Source organism: Macrosteles quadrilineatus, unplaced genomic scaffold (genome assembly GCF_028750875.1).
Source record: "Macrosteles quadrilineatus isolate MER2022 unplaced genomic scaffold, UCM_ALF_1.0 Scaffold_3__2_contigs__length_128488019, whole genome shotgun sequence".
Classification (NCBI taxonomy): domain Eukaryota; kingdom Metazoa; phylum Arthropoda; class Insecta; order Hemiptera; family Cicadellidae; genus Macrosteles; species Macrosteles quadrilineatus.
In genome coordinates, this window is record NW_026542596.1 from 26,109,040 (window position 1) to 26,127,488 (window position 18,449).

At 33.4% G+C, this 18,449-nt stretch overlaps 1 protein-coding gene across 1 annotated transcript in view; it reads right to left on the reverse strand.

Moving 5' to 3' along the window:
* Nucleotides 1–18,449, reverse strand: part of LOC128988592 (reversion-inducing cysteine-rich protein with Kazal motifs) — a 113,752-nt gene that overhangs the window by 3,553 nt on the left and 91,750 nt on the right. The window contains exons 3-12 of the mRNA XM_054410012.1: nt 8,406–8,489; nt 6,765–6,801; nt 6,152–6,315; nt 5,486–5,681; nt 4,442–4,575; nt 4,042–4,285; nt 2,562–2,838; nt 1,596–1,876; nt 1,054–1,233; nt 523–724 (exon numbers count right to left, since the gene is read on the reverse strand). Coding sequence (XP_054265987.1) covers nt 523–724; nt 1,054–1,233; nt 1,596–1,876; nt 2,562–2,838; nt 4,042–4,285; nt 4,442–4,575; nt 5,486–5,681; nt 6,152–6,315; nt 6,765–6,801; nt 8,406–8,489 — 1,799 coding nt within the window. The remainder of the gene's footprint in view (nt 1–522; nt 725–1,053; nt 1,234–1,595; nt 1,877–2,561; nt 2,839–4,041; nt 4,286–4,441; nt 4,576–5,485; nt 5,682–6,151; nt 6,316–6,764; nt 6,802–8,405; nt 8,490–18,449) is intronic.

Genomic DNA, 18,449 nt, shown 5'->3' on the forward strand with positions numbered 1-18,449 from the left:
AAACTAAAATAAACCTATTTTTTATGTCAGTGACAACCGCTAGTGACAGGTATTCAATAGGTCATAAAAAGAATTATTATGATTGTGTTATGGCTTTTCAGGTTAGGATATTAAAATTTCGGAAATATTTAACTCTCCTTATCAGACCTATATTTTTAACTTGTTACGTGCACCTACTATACAGCTGAGCATGGTTTTGTGCACTCGATTCACGGATTTTAGATTGCTAAAGGTCAATAGTGAGTAGCGGGATGTAAACTTCAACATCTAAGTCGGACCAGTCGGACTATACAAAGTCTATACTATACAATGACTATAAAAAAACCTAACCTTGGTTCTGCGCTCTACGTACTAAACAAACCACATCCCTCAAAATTGAGATAAGCTAAGTAGATGTATACAATTCTATTTTCGAGTAATAAAGCGAGTAAAAATTCAGAAAATAGCTAGAAATTCTAACATAAAAGTATACTAAAAATACAAGACAATCTCTCAACCAACCTATCAAGCGTGTCTACTCACTTGGCCAGACAGGCACTAGGGTACGTCCTGCCATTCCTGCCACACACTGGTACATGATGCGGAGGACAGTTGCAAGGGAGACTGGTGAACGCTACGTCTCTGAGACCTACGTGAGACATCTCACACTGTCTCTTGGTACACGTGATCTCTCCGGCGTAGCAGCTGCAGAAGTTGCACTCTATGTAGAAGGAGGTCCCGTGCTCTGAAAAAGTATCGTGGTCGGTTTTGAATAATGTGTGATCAGTATGTCTTATCCACCTGGGCCAGTATGTACACTTGGGCCATTAACTGAATTAAACAGTATATGAGTATTCTATCTTCGGTAGAAGATATCAAGAAGGTAAGTAGAAAAGCAGGTAGAAACGAATAGTTAAATTATGTCTAATACTTAGATGAAACTACATGGCATATGGCCAGTTGGCTATGTGAAAATGTTTATGAGGTGTACTATTATTAGTTTGGCTTTCTAAGCCATAGCAACTTTTTTAGTCAAAGTTGTATTTGATAATGTTAAAGGGATAAATAATATACCCTGTCTGTTGCCGCTGATCCAACATGCCTCCAGAGGAAAGCACGGCACAGGCTGACAGTTGTCTATGGAACCATCACTGGAGCATTGGCATATCTTAAGACACCCGTTGCTGCCACTGGGTATGCGGACGTAGGTCCCTACTGGGACTAGGGAGTTGGAGACCTCACCTAGCTTGCAGCCTGAAACACACAAATGTATTTTAATATTGCGAAAGATAACAATTTTTACAGAACGTCTATAAACCTAAAGATCTTAAGAGTTTGAATTTGACCTATTTTACGTTGGGCTTACCAGGTCAATGATCTTATATCATTCTTATTCATTTACTTTGTTAACAGAGACAAACATTTATAAAAATAAAAATAAATGGTTCCATACGGATCGAAATTACTTAAGCAATTTACTTATAAAAATGTGAGTTAAGTTTGCTATACGAACCAAATAGATGTTTGATAGAATTGCAGCACTCTACAAACCAAGGCCAAAATCACATAAATAACTGCAGCTAAGCTACGATTTTCTTCTGACTACTCTATTGTACCTTGAGCACAAGTGTACGGCTGACAAGAGCGAGACGTAGAGCAGTATCGATTGACAGCACACAGATGCCCTGAGGTACAAGGTTCCCCACGGCAAGGCTGTGTCACTTGGTCCCTGGGAGGACTGTAGGGCTGATCACTGGGCTCCAAGTAGGGCTCCAGTGAGACACAAGGTGTGGCTGGGTTGTCAGACGACAGACGGTTGCAGATGATAGCAGCAGATGTGTCAGCGGGCATCCGCGTCCAGTCCATACACTGGCTCAGCAGGTTGAAACAGTCTTGTCTGGGACGTAAAAGACATGTTATATTGAAAAAATACGATATTGATAGGCTTTCATTGACAATGCAAGTGAAATGTTTTTAAATTCCAAATCATTGATGAATTATTGTAACAGTAAAAGTTGTAATCATTCATAGTAAAGATCATAAATCCTTATTACATACTGAAAAGTTATATTCTCCACTGGTAGAAATTTGTCTTCTTTTTCAGATTTCCATTTCTAATGTGTAAAATTATATAATTTATTTATAGATACTTCGAAAATCTATAAACAACTAAAAGAACGACGTGAAACGTGACGCATATTAAAATATTACTTTTTGGCCCGGATCAATAAAGCGAACCTGTCAGGCAGGATTATTAAAAACATTGGCCAATTTAAAAATACATCTGGCAATTTGAAACCTAAACGGACTTTCGAAGGCCAAATCTAATTACCTAAATTTATTTGGACTTGGTAATGGACTAGTGATATTCATTGGTTTATGTCCTGGTTGCCCCCTTAATTCTATCAGTTTAGTTTTCTTCTATTTTTTTAGTACGACATAACAGTCGGCTTGCTTAATACGTTCTAAGCTTTGAGACCAATTTGGATAGTAAAATGCAATATTTGCAAGGAAAAAATTAAAAGTTGCAAATTACTTCTCAAAAGATTTTTTGTTAATACTCCGAACAGTGACACCGTTACCTGCAGATCCTGTTTGTGTGCGTGGTACGATGACAAGGTTTGATCTGCAACGTACAAGCGACTGCCTTCCACATCATGGGAGAGCACTGTGAGATATTGCGGATAGGTATCTGCAGTCCTGGCAGGGACAGTTCTCCCTTGAGAGTCCACATTGCCACGTCAGAGCGTGCAGCATCGTCTGCTGTCGCCGTGCAGCTGCGGAACAACTCGGTCGGTCTGTTGTTAAAGTTGGAGCAGTAGTTGAGTCCATCACAGCCCAGCTCACAAGGCTCCTCCACTGAACAATAAATATGTAGTTTGTATAGTCAAAGAGATATATGAGTTGCAACATTTGATACATAAATATACAGTATGGCTTACAACCATTAAAATGGACTTATTCTGGGAAACTAAATGATAAAATTAGTTGCCAAATAAATTATAAGCTCAGTGGTTTGATAATGCGAAAGGTCACAAGTCTTTTTTATTTCATACTGCTGATTGTCCTTAAACATTTGGCTTTTAATATGGTCTTGGCTACCGTTGTAACCCCATAAATAGAATCAAATTCTTATTAGACATAGCTAGTCTTGTATTTGAGTGCTTATAAATGTTTGTTGGAAATCGAAACCATTCCCTAAATCATAATCTTTTTTAGTAGATTGTTTGATGCTTACATCCCATTCTAAACAATTTTAGAAAACCTACATGATACTTAAGCTATATACTTATTAAGCTTCCGTATATATGGATTAATTATAATAAAATACTAAAGCTAGTTATTACATACTTCACATTATAACTTAAAACACACCATAATGCATTTCAACTCTAACCAAAAATGTCGTTGTCCTATTCGATAAATCCCTAATCATCTAGACCATTAACTCATGGATTAAAATAATTATTTGGTGATCTTTACATGTTTTAAAAAGGCTTTAGAGTCACTCATTACCATGGGCATTATTGTTTGTCAACGAAACAGTAATTGGATAAACGGATTAACAACTCTGTTTTAAACTCTTTGTTTGTATTGGACAAAATATTAGTTAATTTGCATATTTAATAATTATTCCCGGCTATAAATTGACGCTACGTATTACGCTATGTTAGGGTTTATGTTATAATTATTGTGTTTGAGCTAAATATTTTATTGATTTGACTATTAACTTTTTTTTATTTAACCAAGAACAGATGATATTATCTACTATTTCATTTGGAAATGTATTAGAAAATGTACACCAATAGAAATCATTTTCAATCGAAATAAGCTTGGGCGGAAAAGAGGTTTGGTTGTTGATTCAAGAGTTCTCATTGAATGAAACTGGCTCATCGAAGGTCTAGAGTATTTGAAACTTTGGTGTTTTGTTGGCTGCAAACTCCTCAATGCTTTCCCTATACATGTAGGCCTACAGGAAGTTCGTATTAGCAGGTAAGTTGTAATCCTCCTAAACATATTTCAAGTCTGTAGAGACCTTCTTGACACAACATTATCTCATACCTTCATCTAGACAGTGATGTAGGCTGTCTTCACTGTATTGGTGCAGACATTGGGAGCTGAACTCCTCCCATGAATGTGTCCAGTCTGTAGAGAATGTCTTGAGACAAAGTTTGCGACATGTCGAAGATCTCGCATTGTAGCAGCAATGCAGCTTTGCAGAGTCCATACCCATGCGGTCTATCAGGGAGGCTTCTACACTAGGGGCTGCATCCCCACTCTGTAGAAAACACTGCCATATCTTTTCCTGCACACAAACATAAAAACTAACATTTTTTTCAACAAAAATCCTGCTAATATATTTTCTTTTTAAACTATGCAAGCAAAAAAAAAAAAAACGAAAAACCTTGAACAAAGCATATTTTATAAAAGAAACTTTGATATAAAAAATGATTTTGCTTACATGAAGTAAGGGTGGGCCACAACCACCCTCCTGGAGTCCATCTATTATCTCCTGATCTGTGGAACTTTCCTGCAGCACACGACGACAAGAGTTGTGGCACTCTGCACTGGTGGCCTCATCACAGCAGTGCACGACTGGAACAACCAAAGATATTCTCAATACATGTTTTAAATAAAGGGAAGAGTTTGATTTTCTCCCGTGCTTTAGATTTGCTTAAAGGCATTGTAAGTTACTCTCTGCCGTATCAGCATCAGACACATAGGCAGGCAGATAGACAATTTATTTAACAAGCCTCGTGTCGAGTTTGTCAGCTTAGACTGCAAAATTATATGCAAAATACAGAATATAGTGTATTTCAATTCACATTGATTTCGTTGCAATTATAGCATTGAATTTCATTGGTAATAATTTTAAGGATCGCCGTTTTAATAAACGTAGGTTTTTGATTCCCGTAGTGTGAAGCTTTGCTACAAACAAGATGAGGTAAACTCTTGAAGTATTTTCAAACATTAAAGGTGGATCCATATTCTTGAAATAGTTAAGTGCTATCTCTAAAGAAAACAATGGTACTAAACTTGAAAATCTATATATAAAGCCAAAAGTACCCATGAACTTTTGAGAAAACTACAAGTCACATCCCCATAAACCATATACTTAAAATGTTCGTCATTACGAGAAACCTTGTGCAAAACTATTCATTATTTCTTAAATTGCCCTATAAGGTCGTGCTTTCCAAAGGGAACTTTCCATCCTCAGCTGTATTCATTTGTATGTTATTCTTTCGATTTATTACCTTATTAAAATCAGGGGAGATTATTTGTTTGTATTACTGTATTTTGTTTTGTTTATTTCAGCTTAACCTAACCAATCAATAGTTCTATTAATACTTTATGAAGTCAAAGGGGTGAAGCCCGTGGATAAAAACTAGTTATTATTAATATTGGATTGCAATGAGAGAAAAATCTCCAATATCTCAATAGGAGGTTTTTAAAGTGCTTGATAACAGTTCAGGACATAGGATAGCTGTGGGATCTCCATACTCACACTTGTGAGGGTTGGGCACGGGTGCTGATCTAGTAAAGTTGTTGACACACGCCAGCGTCCTCGGACTGTTGCCTCCACAGGCATGTGTCAGCGCCGTCTTGGCGTTGCGGTTGGGCGTCGCGTCGCTGCGGAACACCGTCCTGCACGCCATTTTACACTCATCATTCTGCGCTGTGGCACAACACTCCTCCCCCATCTGTGGGGAAAATTAACCGGACTCAAATACACAGAAGAATCAAAACAGTAAATGATAGAATGAGTAGTGAAGGTGATGAAAAGGAACGCATACGAATATGATGGGGTGTAAAACATTTGATATGGACCGAAGAAAGGAAATGGGAAAACTGCCATCACCTATCACTCATCACTTATAAAGGAATGGAGCAATGGAGCCCATAACAGGTAAATATATTTGTTACCCTGTTAACCATAGATTTGAGCATTTTAGTGCAACACCTGTTCAATTAACTCAAACTGCATTTTATCATCAGTTATTTAGCATCACGCTGCATTCACAGATGAATTATTGACTTACATTGTAAAAAATGGGGGAACCGTTGATAATAAATAAATAAAAAAAGTGATTAACTACTTCCAGATTTGTGCATCTTATGTTAAAATGTTCAAAGGCGTTTAAAGAGAACACCAACATCTTCACCTAATTACCTGTTGTTTATCCAAACAGCTGAAGAAGGCAATCTCGTCACTCTGACGACAATTGTGTATCAGGTCTTTCCTGCTGGATGCTTTGATGCAGGCTTGCTGACATCTGTCCGACTGAGGCAGGTTACAACACGTCTTCCCAGACCAGCTGTCACCTCTGCTCATCTCTGCACGGGAAATATGCCCAAGTGATGGTTAAAGTTATACAAGTGATTGCGAATTAAGGTAGAGGGTAGACAAAAATTTAGAAATAGCTATATAACGGGTTAAGGAATAAAGTAATGCATAATGAATAAATAATAAACTTAGTTACCTATGAAATCAAATTTAAAAAGAAAAATGTTTTTTAAGGAAATATGTAAAAGAAGGGTGGCAAATTCTAAGCACATTAAAATTTGTTGCTAATTATAACCAGTTAATAGCTCTACTGTGTAAGAATGAACTTATTTTTAAGACATAATTAGGTCATTTTTGCAAAATATAACCGTTCTTGAGACCCTGATATATAATTTTAATAAAACAGTGCCAATAACACCTTTCCCTGCAAACCCACTACTGTTAACTTGGTCCATTACTATGACCAATAACTATCTAACACTTAAGAGTGAAAACTCACCGTCAAGTGTTTGGTTTATACACTGCCAAAATGAGACCTGAAAACAAAACTATTATTATGTACAGTTTAATAATTGATCATTTAATAACCATCTAATGTATATGTTACACGATTCTAACTCTTTTACTAATGACCTTTTCAGTACATTTAAAAGCAGTTTCGTAGGAAGCCTATGCACAAACAACACTTCAAAATCATTACTAATGTGTATGATTATTGACAACGAATTTATTATATGTTAACAATAAGATATGTCTCAATAATTTGTGCAACTGTGTTACAAACATTGCTAAGTAAGTGAATTGAAGGTACACAATATAAAGCAGTAACCATTTACATAATTTAAAGACATAATGGGAATCTTTTATAACACTTAAAACATAACTTTACGCCTATACCTACTGTTACTCACAAGACAGTAAATTGTATAAAATATTATAAGTGGAAAATCGATCACCACTTACCATCTTTTATGTATATATACCGCCTTGTGAGAAACAGTATAATCGTTAATATATGTTTTAAGTGTTATAAGATGTTTCTTTTATTTACTTTCCGTCAATTTAATAACACGTACAATGCAGATTTTATATTGTTATTATGATTATACTGTATTGTGATTGTATATTGAGAAGTTGTTAATATTTAAATCGACAATTTTAAAATTACAGCACTTATTGGCCTTCACACAAATGTTACATGGTACAGTTACCAGCTTTAAGCATCTTGCATTTTCACGAAGTCTCATTCACCAGTTGTATAATTATTTTTGTACACTGTGATACCTAATCGATATCTTTTAAACACTCAAATATGTTTTATCACGTACACAACAACACAAATACTGATGCACTTGGAATCAGGTTTCAGTATAGTACTGTATACAGAAACTTCAGAAACACACATTACACTTGAGTTCTATCAAATAACTCAATAACCAACAAATACAACTAGACAACGACAAATGCAGTCAAGTTACCTGTCTACTCAGTAAAGGAAACTCGTTTCACAGATTCAATTTAAAGTTTATCATATTATTTTAACCCACTGACACTTGTTTCCGATAACATCTAAGTGTTTAGAGTGGAAATAAAAATTACTTTTTCTTCAGCTAAAAGAATGATTTGTCTAAATTTTAGTGTAATTACAATTTATGTATCTGTTTATGTATGTATGTGTTAACTGACTCTATGAAGGAACATTTTGTCTTCTGATAGTGCTTGGATTTCAGGATTAACAGTTTTATTCGAAAAAAGTAAAACCGTGGAAAAAACTAAATAAAGGTAAAACTATTGGTTTGCTTGATAAAGTTTTTGTATAACAAAAGTGAAAGAATCAGCCGTAGTCGAGGGCGAAAGCGGTTTTTTCTCACTTGTGAAATTTGTGCATAGTTTTGGTGGAAACATTTCTCTCGTTCATAAAATAAATAAGCAAATAGAAATGATTAAAATTCTATTGCTTTAAAGTCTAATAATTTTTTACTTCGAGTAATAATGTATTTTCACAACTAAAATAGGTACCGGAAAGATCCGTGGAAATAAAGAAGTGTATTATTGTGTAATTTTGGTATTTATATTAATTTTATCAATTTTGTTACGTCTTTTAGTTTGTAGCAACAACTACTCAACAACATATACTTACCAGAAGGTGAGAGCAGAAATTGTGGACGTCAAGAAGTCGTTGCTCCCGGTATTCGGAATCCGATGCGGCTGAAGCGAGCGATAGCTGAAACAAAATAATGTTTGTCAAAATATTAAAAAAAATATAGCAAGATCACAGGATACGTTTCAATTGAAATCTTTGCTTACAAGACACACATTTCATGTTCAACACTATTACACACACCGACATATTACATTACGTCCAGGGTCTGCGCGAAGGGTCTGTGCCTGGCCATGATGGTATCTCGGCCTTTGTTCTTAATGAAAACGTCCACTCTCTATGTGCTCCTCTACTGCACATTGTCAATCTTAGCTTCTCATCTGGTTTATTCCCAAACATGTTAAAGTTAGCAAAAATTATTTAATTGCATGAATCCAATTATTCCACAGACATGAATAATTATGTTCCGACCTCTTTATTAAGTGTAATCGCTAATATATTACAGAAAATTGTTAAAGACCAACTGGTTTCTTACCTCCACCAGTGCAGTGCAACGTTTTATGTGAAAATCAATATAAATTTAGGAGTGACAAAAATATCTCTGACGCTGTATTTGATATCAATAAAAGCATAAACGAAGCAGTATACAGTAATAAATTAAGTATGTTAATATTCTAAGACTTAGAAAAAAGCTTTCGACTCAGTGGACAGAAAGCATTTGTTGCAAAAACTTGAGCTTGTCGGGGTGCGCGGCATCTCGCTCGCTTGGTTCAGCAGCTAAATCTCTGATTAGCTACAGACTGTCTCACTTGGTGAAGTGTCAAGTGATCTCCATGGAATCTGAGCCCTGTTCTATTTTTCATTTACATAAATAATATTTCTAAAATAAAAATAAATTAATACAAATTTTATTTGCTGATAATGTTTTAATATTCCTAACTGGAACATCCTGGGAGGAGGTAAAAAACAAGGCAGAGTCAGATATATTTTTACTAAAAAAATGGCTTGACCAAAATACATCTCTCAACAAATCAAAAACTAAACTCATGCCAATTTCAGTACGTAAGACTACCGAATTCAAACGTTAAAACCTAACTATTCATGTCTGGGGAAGTCATTTCAACAACTTATGTTTTTGTAGCAAAATTGAAAGAGTTGATTCGTATAAATATATTGTTTTCAATTCAAAGATGAAGTGGTCGGAACATGTTGAATATCAAAACATTTTATTACGTAAATATATGTATGGATTTAAACAACTTAGTGATGTTCTCGAAGAGCGAGAAATTAAAATTAAATCGCTTACCATGCATACGTTCAATCATTGTTGTCATTTGGAATTATTGCTTTTAGTGGTGCTTACAAAACTATCTTGCAGCCTCTTTTTGTAGTGCTGAGAACTATTCTAAAAGTTGCATTTAAAAGACATTTTAGAGATTCAACTGACGACCTTTATACAGAATCAGGAGTTTTGACAGTTTGGCAGATGTTTTTTTTAATTTATTTTAGTACACATGAACAATAACTTTGAATATATTTTTGAAACAAAAAAACTATATCGCACAATACGCGCTTCTATCAAACCGTTGGTATATTTGTTCCACAGACCGTAAAATCATTTTCACACACAAACTGCTTTAATTTAACCCAAATTATATCTTAAGATTTGTGACAAATACCAGAATGTCGATATTTTTGATTCTCGTTTAAGAAGCATGTAGTAGAGTGGCTTGTATCGAGTTCAGAGGACACCGAGGCTGTTATCGCGTTGGGCCGACCTGACCGTTGACCCTACACTACAACACACAATCACTAAAACACCACCTTCGATGACTAACTAATACACCACTCACCACTCCCCTCCACTCAACATATCACATGATTTTTATGAAGCACTTCAGATTCTTCTTAAATCAGTAAAATGTCGTAGTCCAGTTCCAAGCAAGACAAAATTTATATCCAGACGTGATAACAGTTATTTCCAAGAATTCATTTCCCATTAAAATAAATTAACCGCAACTCATGTCTACGCAGAGGCCCCTGCCTATGTAGACCTTTTCCATATAATTTAAAAAGGTTTTTTTTTTCATTGTGACATTTAGTTATAATACACTATTGTAAGTTATTTTTTTAAGTGAAGGACTGTATAATCTTTTTGTAAAATACAACGAATTTTATTTTTTAGTTAAAGGTCGCAAATTTTCTGGTCTCTGGGAAAGTCCCGAAAATTTGTGGGATCCTATCATGTTGCTATTATGTATGTTGCTTGTTTCGACTCTCAATCCATTTTGTTGTGGAATGATTGAAAACAAAACTAATTGATACACAAAAACGTTCTAATGTTTTGTAGTTGTGAGGATGTTGTATAACTTCGCCAAGATCTAAGATTTCGGAATGAATCAATCAATTGTCTACAATTCGTTAGTGTAAATAAGGGTAAAAATCCAAATTATCCCTGTCTATAATTAGTCTTTTGTAAAACGTTTCTTGAAGTTAAATATTTCTGTATTGTCACACTTCACTCAGTATATTCTCAGCTCAAGTTTCTTAGGATATTGTCAGTTTACATTTACCTATTCCCGGTAATATCAGCAAAGAATGTATACATTCCTTTTTGGAAAACTCAGCTTAAAATCAGTATAGAATTTAAATTATAGAGACCTTTAAAACGCATACTGAAACAAGATTCCCAACTAAAGCTATCGTTTAGTAACACATTATTTATTTTTAACTTTAAGGGATTTGCTTTTTTGTTATATTGTATTAACACGATATGTAAAGTTGTCTATGATAGGAAACCAAACGATAAAATCACTGTGGTACACAATTAAATATGTTTTCTCCTGTTTGTACATAAAAAATTGTTGTGTTTTTTACGGTCAAAGGAATACAGAATTTTTTAGAGGACAATCCATAACCAACAGCTGTTCGCTCATGTGTAAAGAACTCAAACGTTAATATTTGACAGATGAATCAATAGTTTACAGCAGAATGCCTCCAGTGTCAGGCCTTTGGTTGGGTACAGCGGGATTTAAAACTTTCCAGCTACCCTACATGCAAATACACATAATTAAAGTTGATGGATATTCAATAAAATATACATGAATTAGAAAAAAAACCTTGAAAGAATTTGGGTTATAATTCTATATTACCGGTTACCGGTGATGGCTGTAAAATTACTTCCATGCTAATATAATGTACGATCTTCTAGAACAAGTCGTAATAGGACAAAATATTTAATTTTTCTTTTTGTTTAACAAAGGCTGGCTGTTCACAAACCAAAGTTGAATAATTAATTTTAATGTATCTGCGATGATAAATTGTTGTCCAATTTAAACAGTTTTATACATTGATTTATAATAAATCTAGTCCCAACATTATCACTTAAGGAAAAATATATTGGACTCATTTTTGTGTAACTTCTAATAAACAGGCTATTTTACATTGATTTCGTCTAGTGATACCTAAACTAAGGGTGGATTGCGATAGTTTCAGAGACTTGGTCACCTTTTCTGATACTTGTCAAGAATAACACGTGTATCTCACATTGAGGCCGTAAAAGATATAACTCACACAAACGAACATTAAGACAAAACATACAAATCAAATATTTGACAACCACCGTGACTACAGGTACACATCGCTCTATTGAAATGTCTGTGCTACAGATCGGCTCCGCCTCGCACGTAAAAAGTTGTGTTCCTTTTTTTAGGCCCTGTCACGCACATTAAAGTTAAGTGTGTTTTGTAAAATTCAACTTTCAGAACAGTACTTGTAATAAAAGACACTACAAAAACCACTGGTCACAAAACTACATGTGCCTAATGTTATGTTATGGCGAAAAATATCACATCAAATTGAAAAGAACCCAAGGCTATGACCCTTGTGTTTAATGAAAGGTTGTTTTACATTTTATGAATCAGACAAATTTATGCCTGATGTTGTAAGCAACAATAGCTACTTTTCCCGCTTGTTTTGAACCACCAACTATTACTTGGTCCATTGTTTCACAGGCTTTATTTACGCAAAATTACACGAAACCGCTTCACTCGTTAGTCTATTTTTAGATGGTTGTTCTCACTTTTCGTGTATATTAAAAACATATTTTAGCCTAAGTTTAGGTTTTACATTATTATAAAGAGGTTGTTTTGTAAGAAAAAATAAAACTCTTAGTTGATCAAAGTTAATGTTATAAAACGACTTTCAAAATATAACACCAGTTATGGTTGTCTTTAATATTTCCCTGTCATGGTTAATTTAAAATAAAAAAAATACAGTGAACTATGGCAAATTATGATAAATGAAGTATACTACGTACATTTAACAGTTTTTTGGTTTAGCTGATGTTGGCGAAACGACAGAGTTAATATAAAGTGTTTAATTTCCCTAATACATAAGTTAAGGACAGTTAACACACTTTTAACTATTTTCAACACGAATAAAACTTGATGTTAACAGAAAATGTATAAACACAAACAAAACAATATAAGAATTAGACAGATTACACCTCAACCATAATTATGGTATATACAAAATGCAAATGCTCCCAAGGTTAATATGCAAGTTAAACATTACAATATAAACTACTTTCTAAAAAAAATATATCCCTAGTACATTTTACAATGGATAACAATTATATCAAGATGATCTATTCAGTGAATGAAGACGAGTAGTGATCCATAATGTAATTATTGCAGTGCAGCTAATATTTAATAAGGCTTCTAGATTTCAATTAAGATATCTCGGTAATGGACGAGGTCCAATGATTCAGGCTTATTGGACCTATTAAAACGTTAGCTACCAGAACATTGAAAAATGTCCTGTCATTATGATTTCTATAGTGAAAAAAATAATAAACTGTTATCGGAATTATTTTTTTATTAAATAGTTTATTATTAATTTAAGTGGTCTATTATTCTCTGAATCAACAACAGATTTATAAATAAAGTTCCTTACAACAAATGTTTTAGTAGTAAAATTTTTTATGGGCACGTAACTAGAAACTAACAAACAGAAACTAGAAAATTATCGTTTAACGATTTCCTGTAACCATAAAAGTGAAAAAATTGATGTCTAACTCCAGTTAAGAAGTCAATATCAGTATTTAAAAAGCTATAAAACTATTATACTGGTAAAGTTGCCAAACTACGCAAAACACTAAGATTTTTAACTAACTCTTTTGAGTGCCTAATTATGTAAAATCTGGTCCTGCCAAGCAAATTGTTTATTTTGATACTGTACATTTATTTATTCTCCAACGGTACATTCCCATTTGAATCAATCGTAACATGTTTCTGACAGAAAGAGTGGAAAAAAGCAACTACTAACAATTAAAGCATAACAAAAAAATAACGAATATTTAGCTACTGAGGTAACAATAATTATACTCTGTAAGGAGAATAAGTTCAGAGAAACATCTTTTTAACATCAAAAACATTATTCGAGACTAGATCAGTTCGTCAATGACAAAACAAATCACAAAGAGCAAAACACCTCATGAGAAAAATAATATTAATAAATATCTGAATGAACTATAATAAATATACAACAAGCTATAATAAACTACAATAAATATCTGACAACAATAAAAAACTATTTATAACAAAAAATCAATAATTGACTCCATAATTCAAAATATGACAAATTAACCGATAGGAACAATAAAATCGTTCTTGGAACTATTAGTGGTAGGCTCTATAAGTGGCCGTGATTCCGTGCTCCAGTGGATTTAACAAACATCATATTGTACACATTTTACATTGTTGCATTGTATTATTAATACAGGTTAAAATACGCCCAGAATCGTCCCCGCACCAATTGTTAAAATAATATTGTAAAAAAAAAATTTTTTAATGAAAAAAGAGAACAATTCTTAATTTGATAGGCAGTGTTAGGACTTGCAAGTCCTTATATTATAAATATTATACTTTTCAATGAAATCGCGACCATTCAAAGTAGGTATTTTAAGCCGAAATTGTGTTATAGATTATTGTAACATAATTTAGCAGAGATAACTTCAGGCACACTAAAATTATGAATTCACTTATGTTTTAGACAAGAAGAAAGGCAAAACCTACTACTTTATAGCATAGTGTTGATATCTTTCATGCCGTATGTGTTATAAACAAAGCTATAACAAGCATTGCAGGTTTGTGCAGTATAAAAGTTCGGTGGTAAAATAACTTATTAGAGTTACCAAGCACAATAAAATAGAAAACTGAACAAAGATTATACGTTGTGAACTACTTTCCAAAGGTCATTTTCCATATGGGTCATAGGAACTCACGGGAGCAATTATTTTTATCAAAGCAATTAAATAACTAAAATCAATTATTCAAATGACCTTTGTTATCTTCTGCGTTGTATGCTTTTAGCCACAATTAATTAATTGCTAAACTCCAACAAAGAAACGTGATATCTTTTGAAATTCCTAACTATTAAAGATTTACTTTTCAGACATTATACGTCTTATTTAATTTAGATCTGATTATTTTTCAGACAATAATTTAGGTAGGCTAAAATCTACCCAAGAACAATTACAAAAATAACATTGAACATAAAATTGAAGACAACCCCTAAAAAAAGTAAAAATATACATCTGAAACGAAAAAAAGTTTAAAATATCGTTCTTAGGACAAGCAAAAAAACATGGTTAATAATTAAAACCTGGTGTTACACACAGATTTATGTTGTAGAGTCAAGATATATAATTAATTGAGTCATATTGCTGCGTAGTCTCCGTGCAGCCTGTGTAGGTTTGTCTCGTTTTTAAGTGAGGTCGGCCTAGCGTTTATTAAAATGTTGTTTCTGTTTCTAAACATGTTAACGTTAGGTGTCGATGTATGTCTACTAATGAAGATGACTGTAACATTTGATAGTATTCAATTTGATGTTGGGTTTGACAATGGTTCTTATGGCTCGAAACTAGTAAACTTTGAAACACAATCGGCAAGATTGTAGACAGACAAAGATAAACAGCATTTCTTATAATCACATTATCAGTATTGTTAGCGGAAATCTTTAATGTGTACAGTTAAATATTCAAGACCCGTTGATACAATCAGAATTTCTTTAATCCATAACGATGACAAAGCATTACAATTATTTATACTCAAACAGATTTTCTTACAAAACTACACTTGTCAAACACAATAATATTCCGACATAACGTTTTTGTTTAAAACTTAGAAATGAAAATAACTGTTCAATGGTCTGATTCGATGCAACAAAGTGCACAAAAGTCATTAAACTTCTGCGCAGGTTCAATTTAGTTTAGTAACGTAGTGAATTGTAATGTTGTTCTATTTAGGGCTCACAACGAACACGTAGATATCAACTGTACGATAGTAACTGACTCTTTTAACCCAATGCTTTAAAATTGTCCCGGCCACAGTGGCCACGGTCACTGTTACCAGAAAATATACATATACTTTACTATAATTATACTCTACTATCATTGCAATCAACATCGATTAAAAACGGCTATTTAATATCTGATACACTTACTTTACAACTAACTAGTTCCAGTCGCATTTCAATTTAATTTTTAGTTACATTTTTATTTAATTAAAGATTGATCTCTTTACAAACGAAAACATACTCATTACTTTGGTTGAGAATGAGGGTGAGAAACAGGTTACCTATCTTACGGACATAAAACAAATCAAACAATAATTCACTCTGTGTTATAAAAAGAACAATAACCGACCCACTAAGTCTATGATTAATAACAAATGAGTAATAAATAAACAGGAGTTGGCAGAAGAGGCTTAAGCTGCTAATCCAATGATTTATTGTTTGTGTAAATTATCAGGAAAGCTTCTTTATTGAACTTCATCGTTATTGAAGTGGGTCAATAACGACGAAGTTTAATAAAGGAGATTATTGAAGTCTACCCAGCAAACATTGCTTTAAGTCACGTTTACATATTACATAAATAAAATAATACAAAGTTTAAAATCTAAAATACCTCAAGTTTTCTTTAGGTTTTTATGAGTTTAAAACTTTATATTATTATTCACCTGATAAGACAGATCCAAAAACTCAATTTAAGATATTCAGGAGTTGATAATGGCTTAATGGATTATTGATTTTTTTTTTTTAGTCAAATAAATATTATTTGGATATTAATTGTAACCAAGCAGTCGATCTATTTGTAAGTAAAATTACATGTGAACTCATGTAAATGGTTGTTGGTTATTTAAAAGGGCGAAACTTATCGTTCATATACTTTTTAGAGAAGCTGAGGATGTATTCGCATTTTTCTAGGATTAAAATATATTATGCATGTAATCGATTAAATTGTGGTGATTACTGTTTGGATACCTTACGTACTGTATTATCACCACAAACAAGATGAGGCTTGTTGGGTCTCGTGATATGTATCACCTAGTCACAGACTCTAGTGGGTCTTTGAAGTCTTCTGATGTTATTTATACAGCAGATCTTATGCTGCTGCCAACACAAGTAACTGCCATCTGTTTATGCCTAACCACCTGATTGATGCAATAATTGAAACCAGCATGGTAAGATTGGTAGATAAGACTGTGCTCGAATCTAACTGGACAAATATTGCACGTGTAATCGCGATTGTATTTGATATACAATACTAGGAAAAAGTTAGTAATGATTGAACAGTTTTTCAGACTTTATTGGGTTTTATCAAAGGTGAACCTTTTATAGGTCCAAAAAAGCTTTTTCATCACACTATGATTTTTTTACTGTTTTACAAACGTTAATTGGAGGCTGAAAGTTACGTTTTGCTGTCCATGACAGCTGGCATTGACATTTGGGGACCAAGCCCATTTTTACATCCCTAGGGCCAAAAATCAGCTGTTTGCTTATATACTTAAAACATCGATGTATATTAACATTGACTGTTGGATACTGAAATAAACGTACCATATAGATGGACCAGCTGTAGCCATTTTTTTATAGAACGTAGTTGTGTGAGCCAAACACGAATGCACAAGAGACTAAAACATTTTCTACGTTATTTTTTGTTGCTGGCCAAGTTGATGGTTCATAACAGTTGCTATAGTTCGCAATAAGTAATTCCTTTAGTTTGAATTGGTAAAAAATATTGTGTATTGAACCAAAATGAGTAATTATATCGGCACAATCTGTCGGTTGCTCACATCCACTACGACGATTTTGGTAAAAAAGGTGGCTACAAATTTAACATGGGGAAGGAATGTCTAGTTATATTAGATACACAAGCAGTGCGTTGCAATAGACTTGTTTTATTGCGCTGTCTAGCAACTATTTATTATTATTTCAGTTAATTCCTTTAAAAATATTTCTTCACATAAACTTAAAGTTTGAGTTGTGTTGACTATAGTGGACATTTATTGTACATATTGTCTCAATTTTGTATAGTTTAGTGAAAACTAGTGTTCGTACCATGAGCCGAAAGGTTTTGCAGTTATCGATTGATTTAAGTTCTCGACTTCGTATCGAACTTGAAAATAATTTCGAGCCAGCAATACCAAATTTTCGGCCCCAGGTACGAAATATACTATTCTATGTATAAGATTTATCTGGAATCTGTGAATTTTATCAACCTTACATGTCGTCTTCAATATTCTAAAACATGTATGTTTAGTTGTGAATATCATGACAAACATAGTTGATGTAAAACACTCCTCGTTTGCCTCAGAGAGCTGCACAGCTGTGTGGAGAGATCAGGAAACTAGAATCCCAAATAATGACAAATCGTTTTGGGTCTCTTTTCAGCCCAAACGAATATACGCCTTAATAAATGATTTGGACTATGTCAATTTCAGCAACCATGCATACGTATATCTTTGAACAAAGCACTTTTAGGCTTGACAATTTAAGTAATTTTTAAACTAAGACAATCTTTAAAACTAAGCTTCTCACAAACACTTGCTGTATATATTAAATATTCTAATAATATATTAAAAATATTTCAATGTACTAAATTTTCATAAAAAATAAGTTTAACAATTCAAACCATTGGGGAGCAAATATATTTGATTATTACGATGACTAACAACAGATATTACTCGATGTGAATGTTATCAAAGGCCAGCTATCAAAATAGTAACAATGTAATGCATT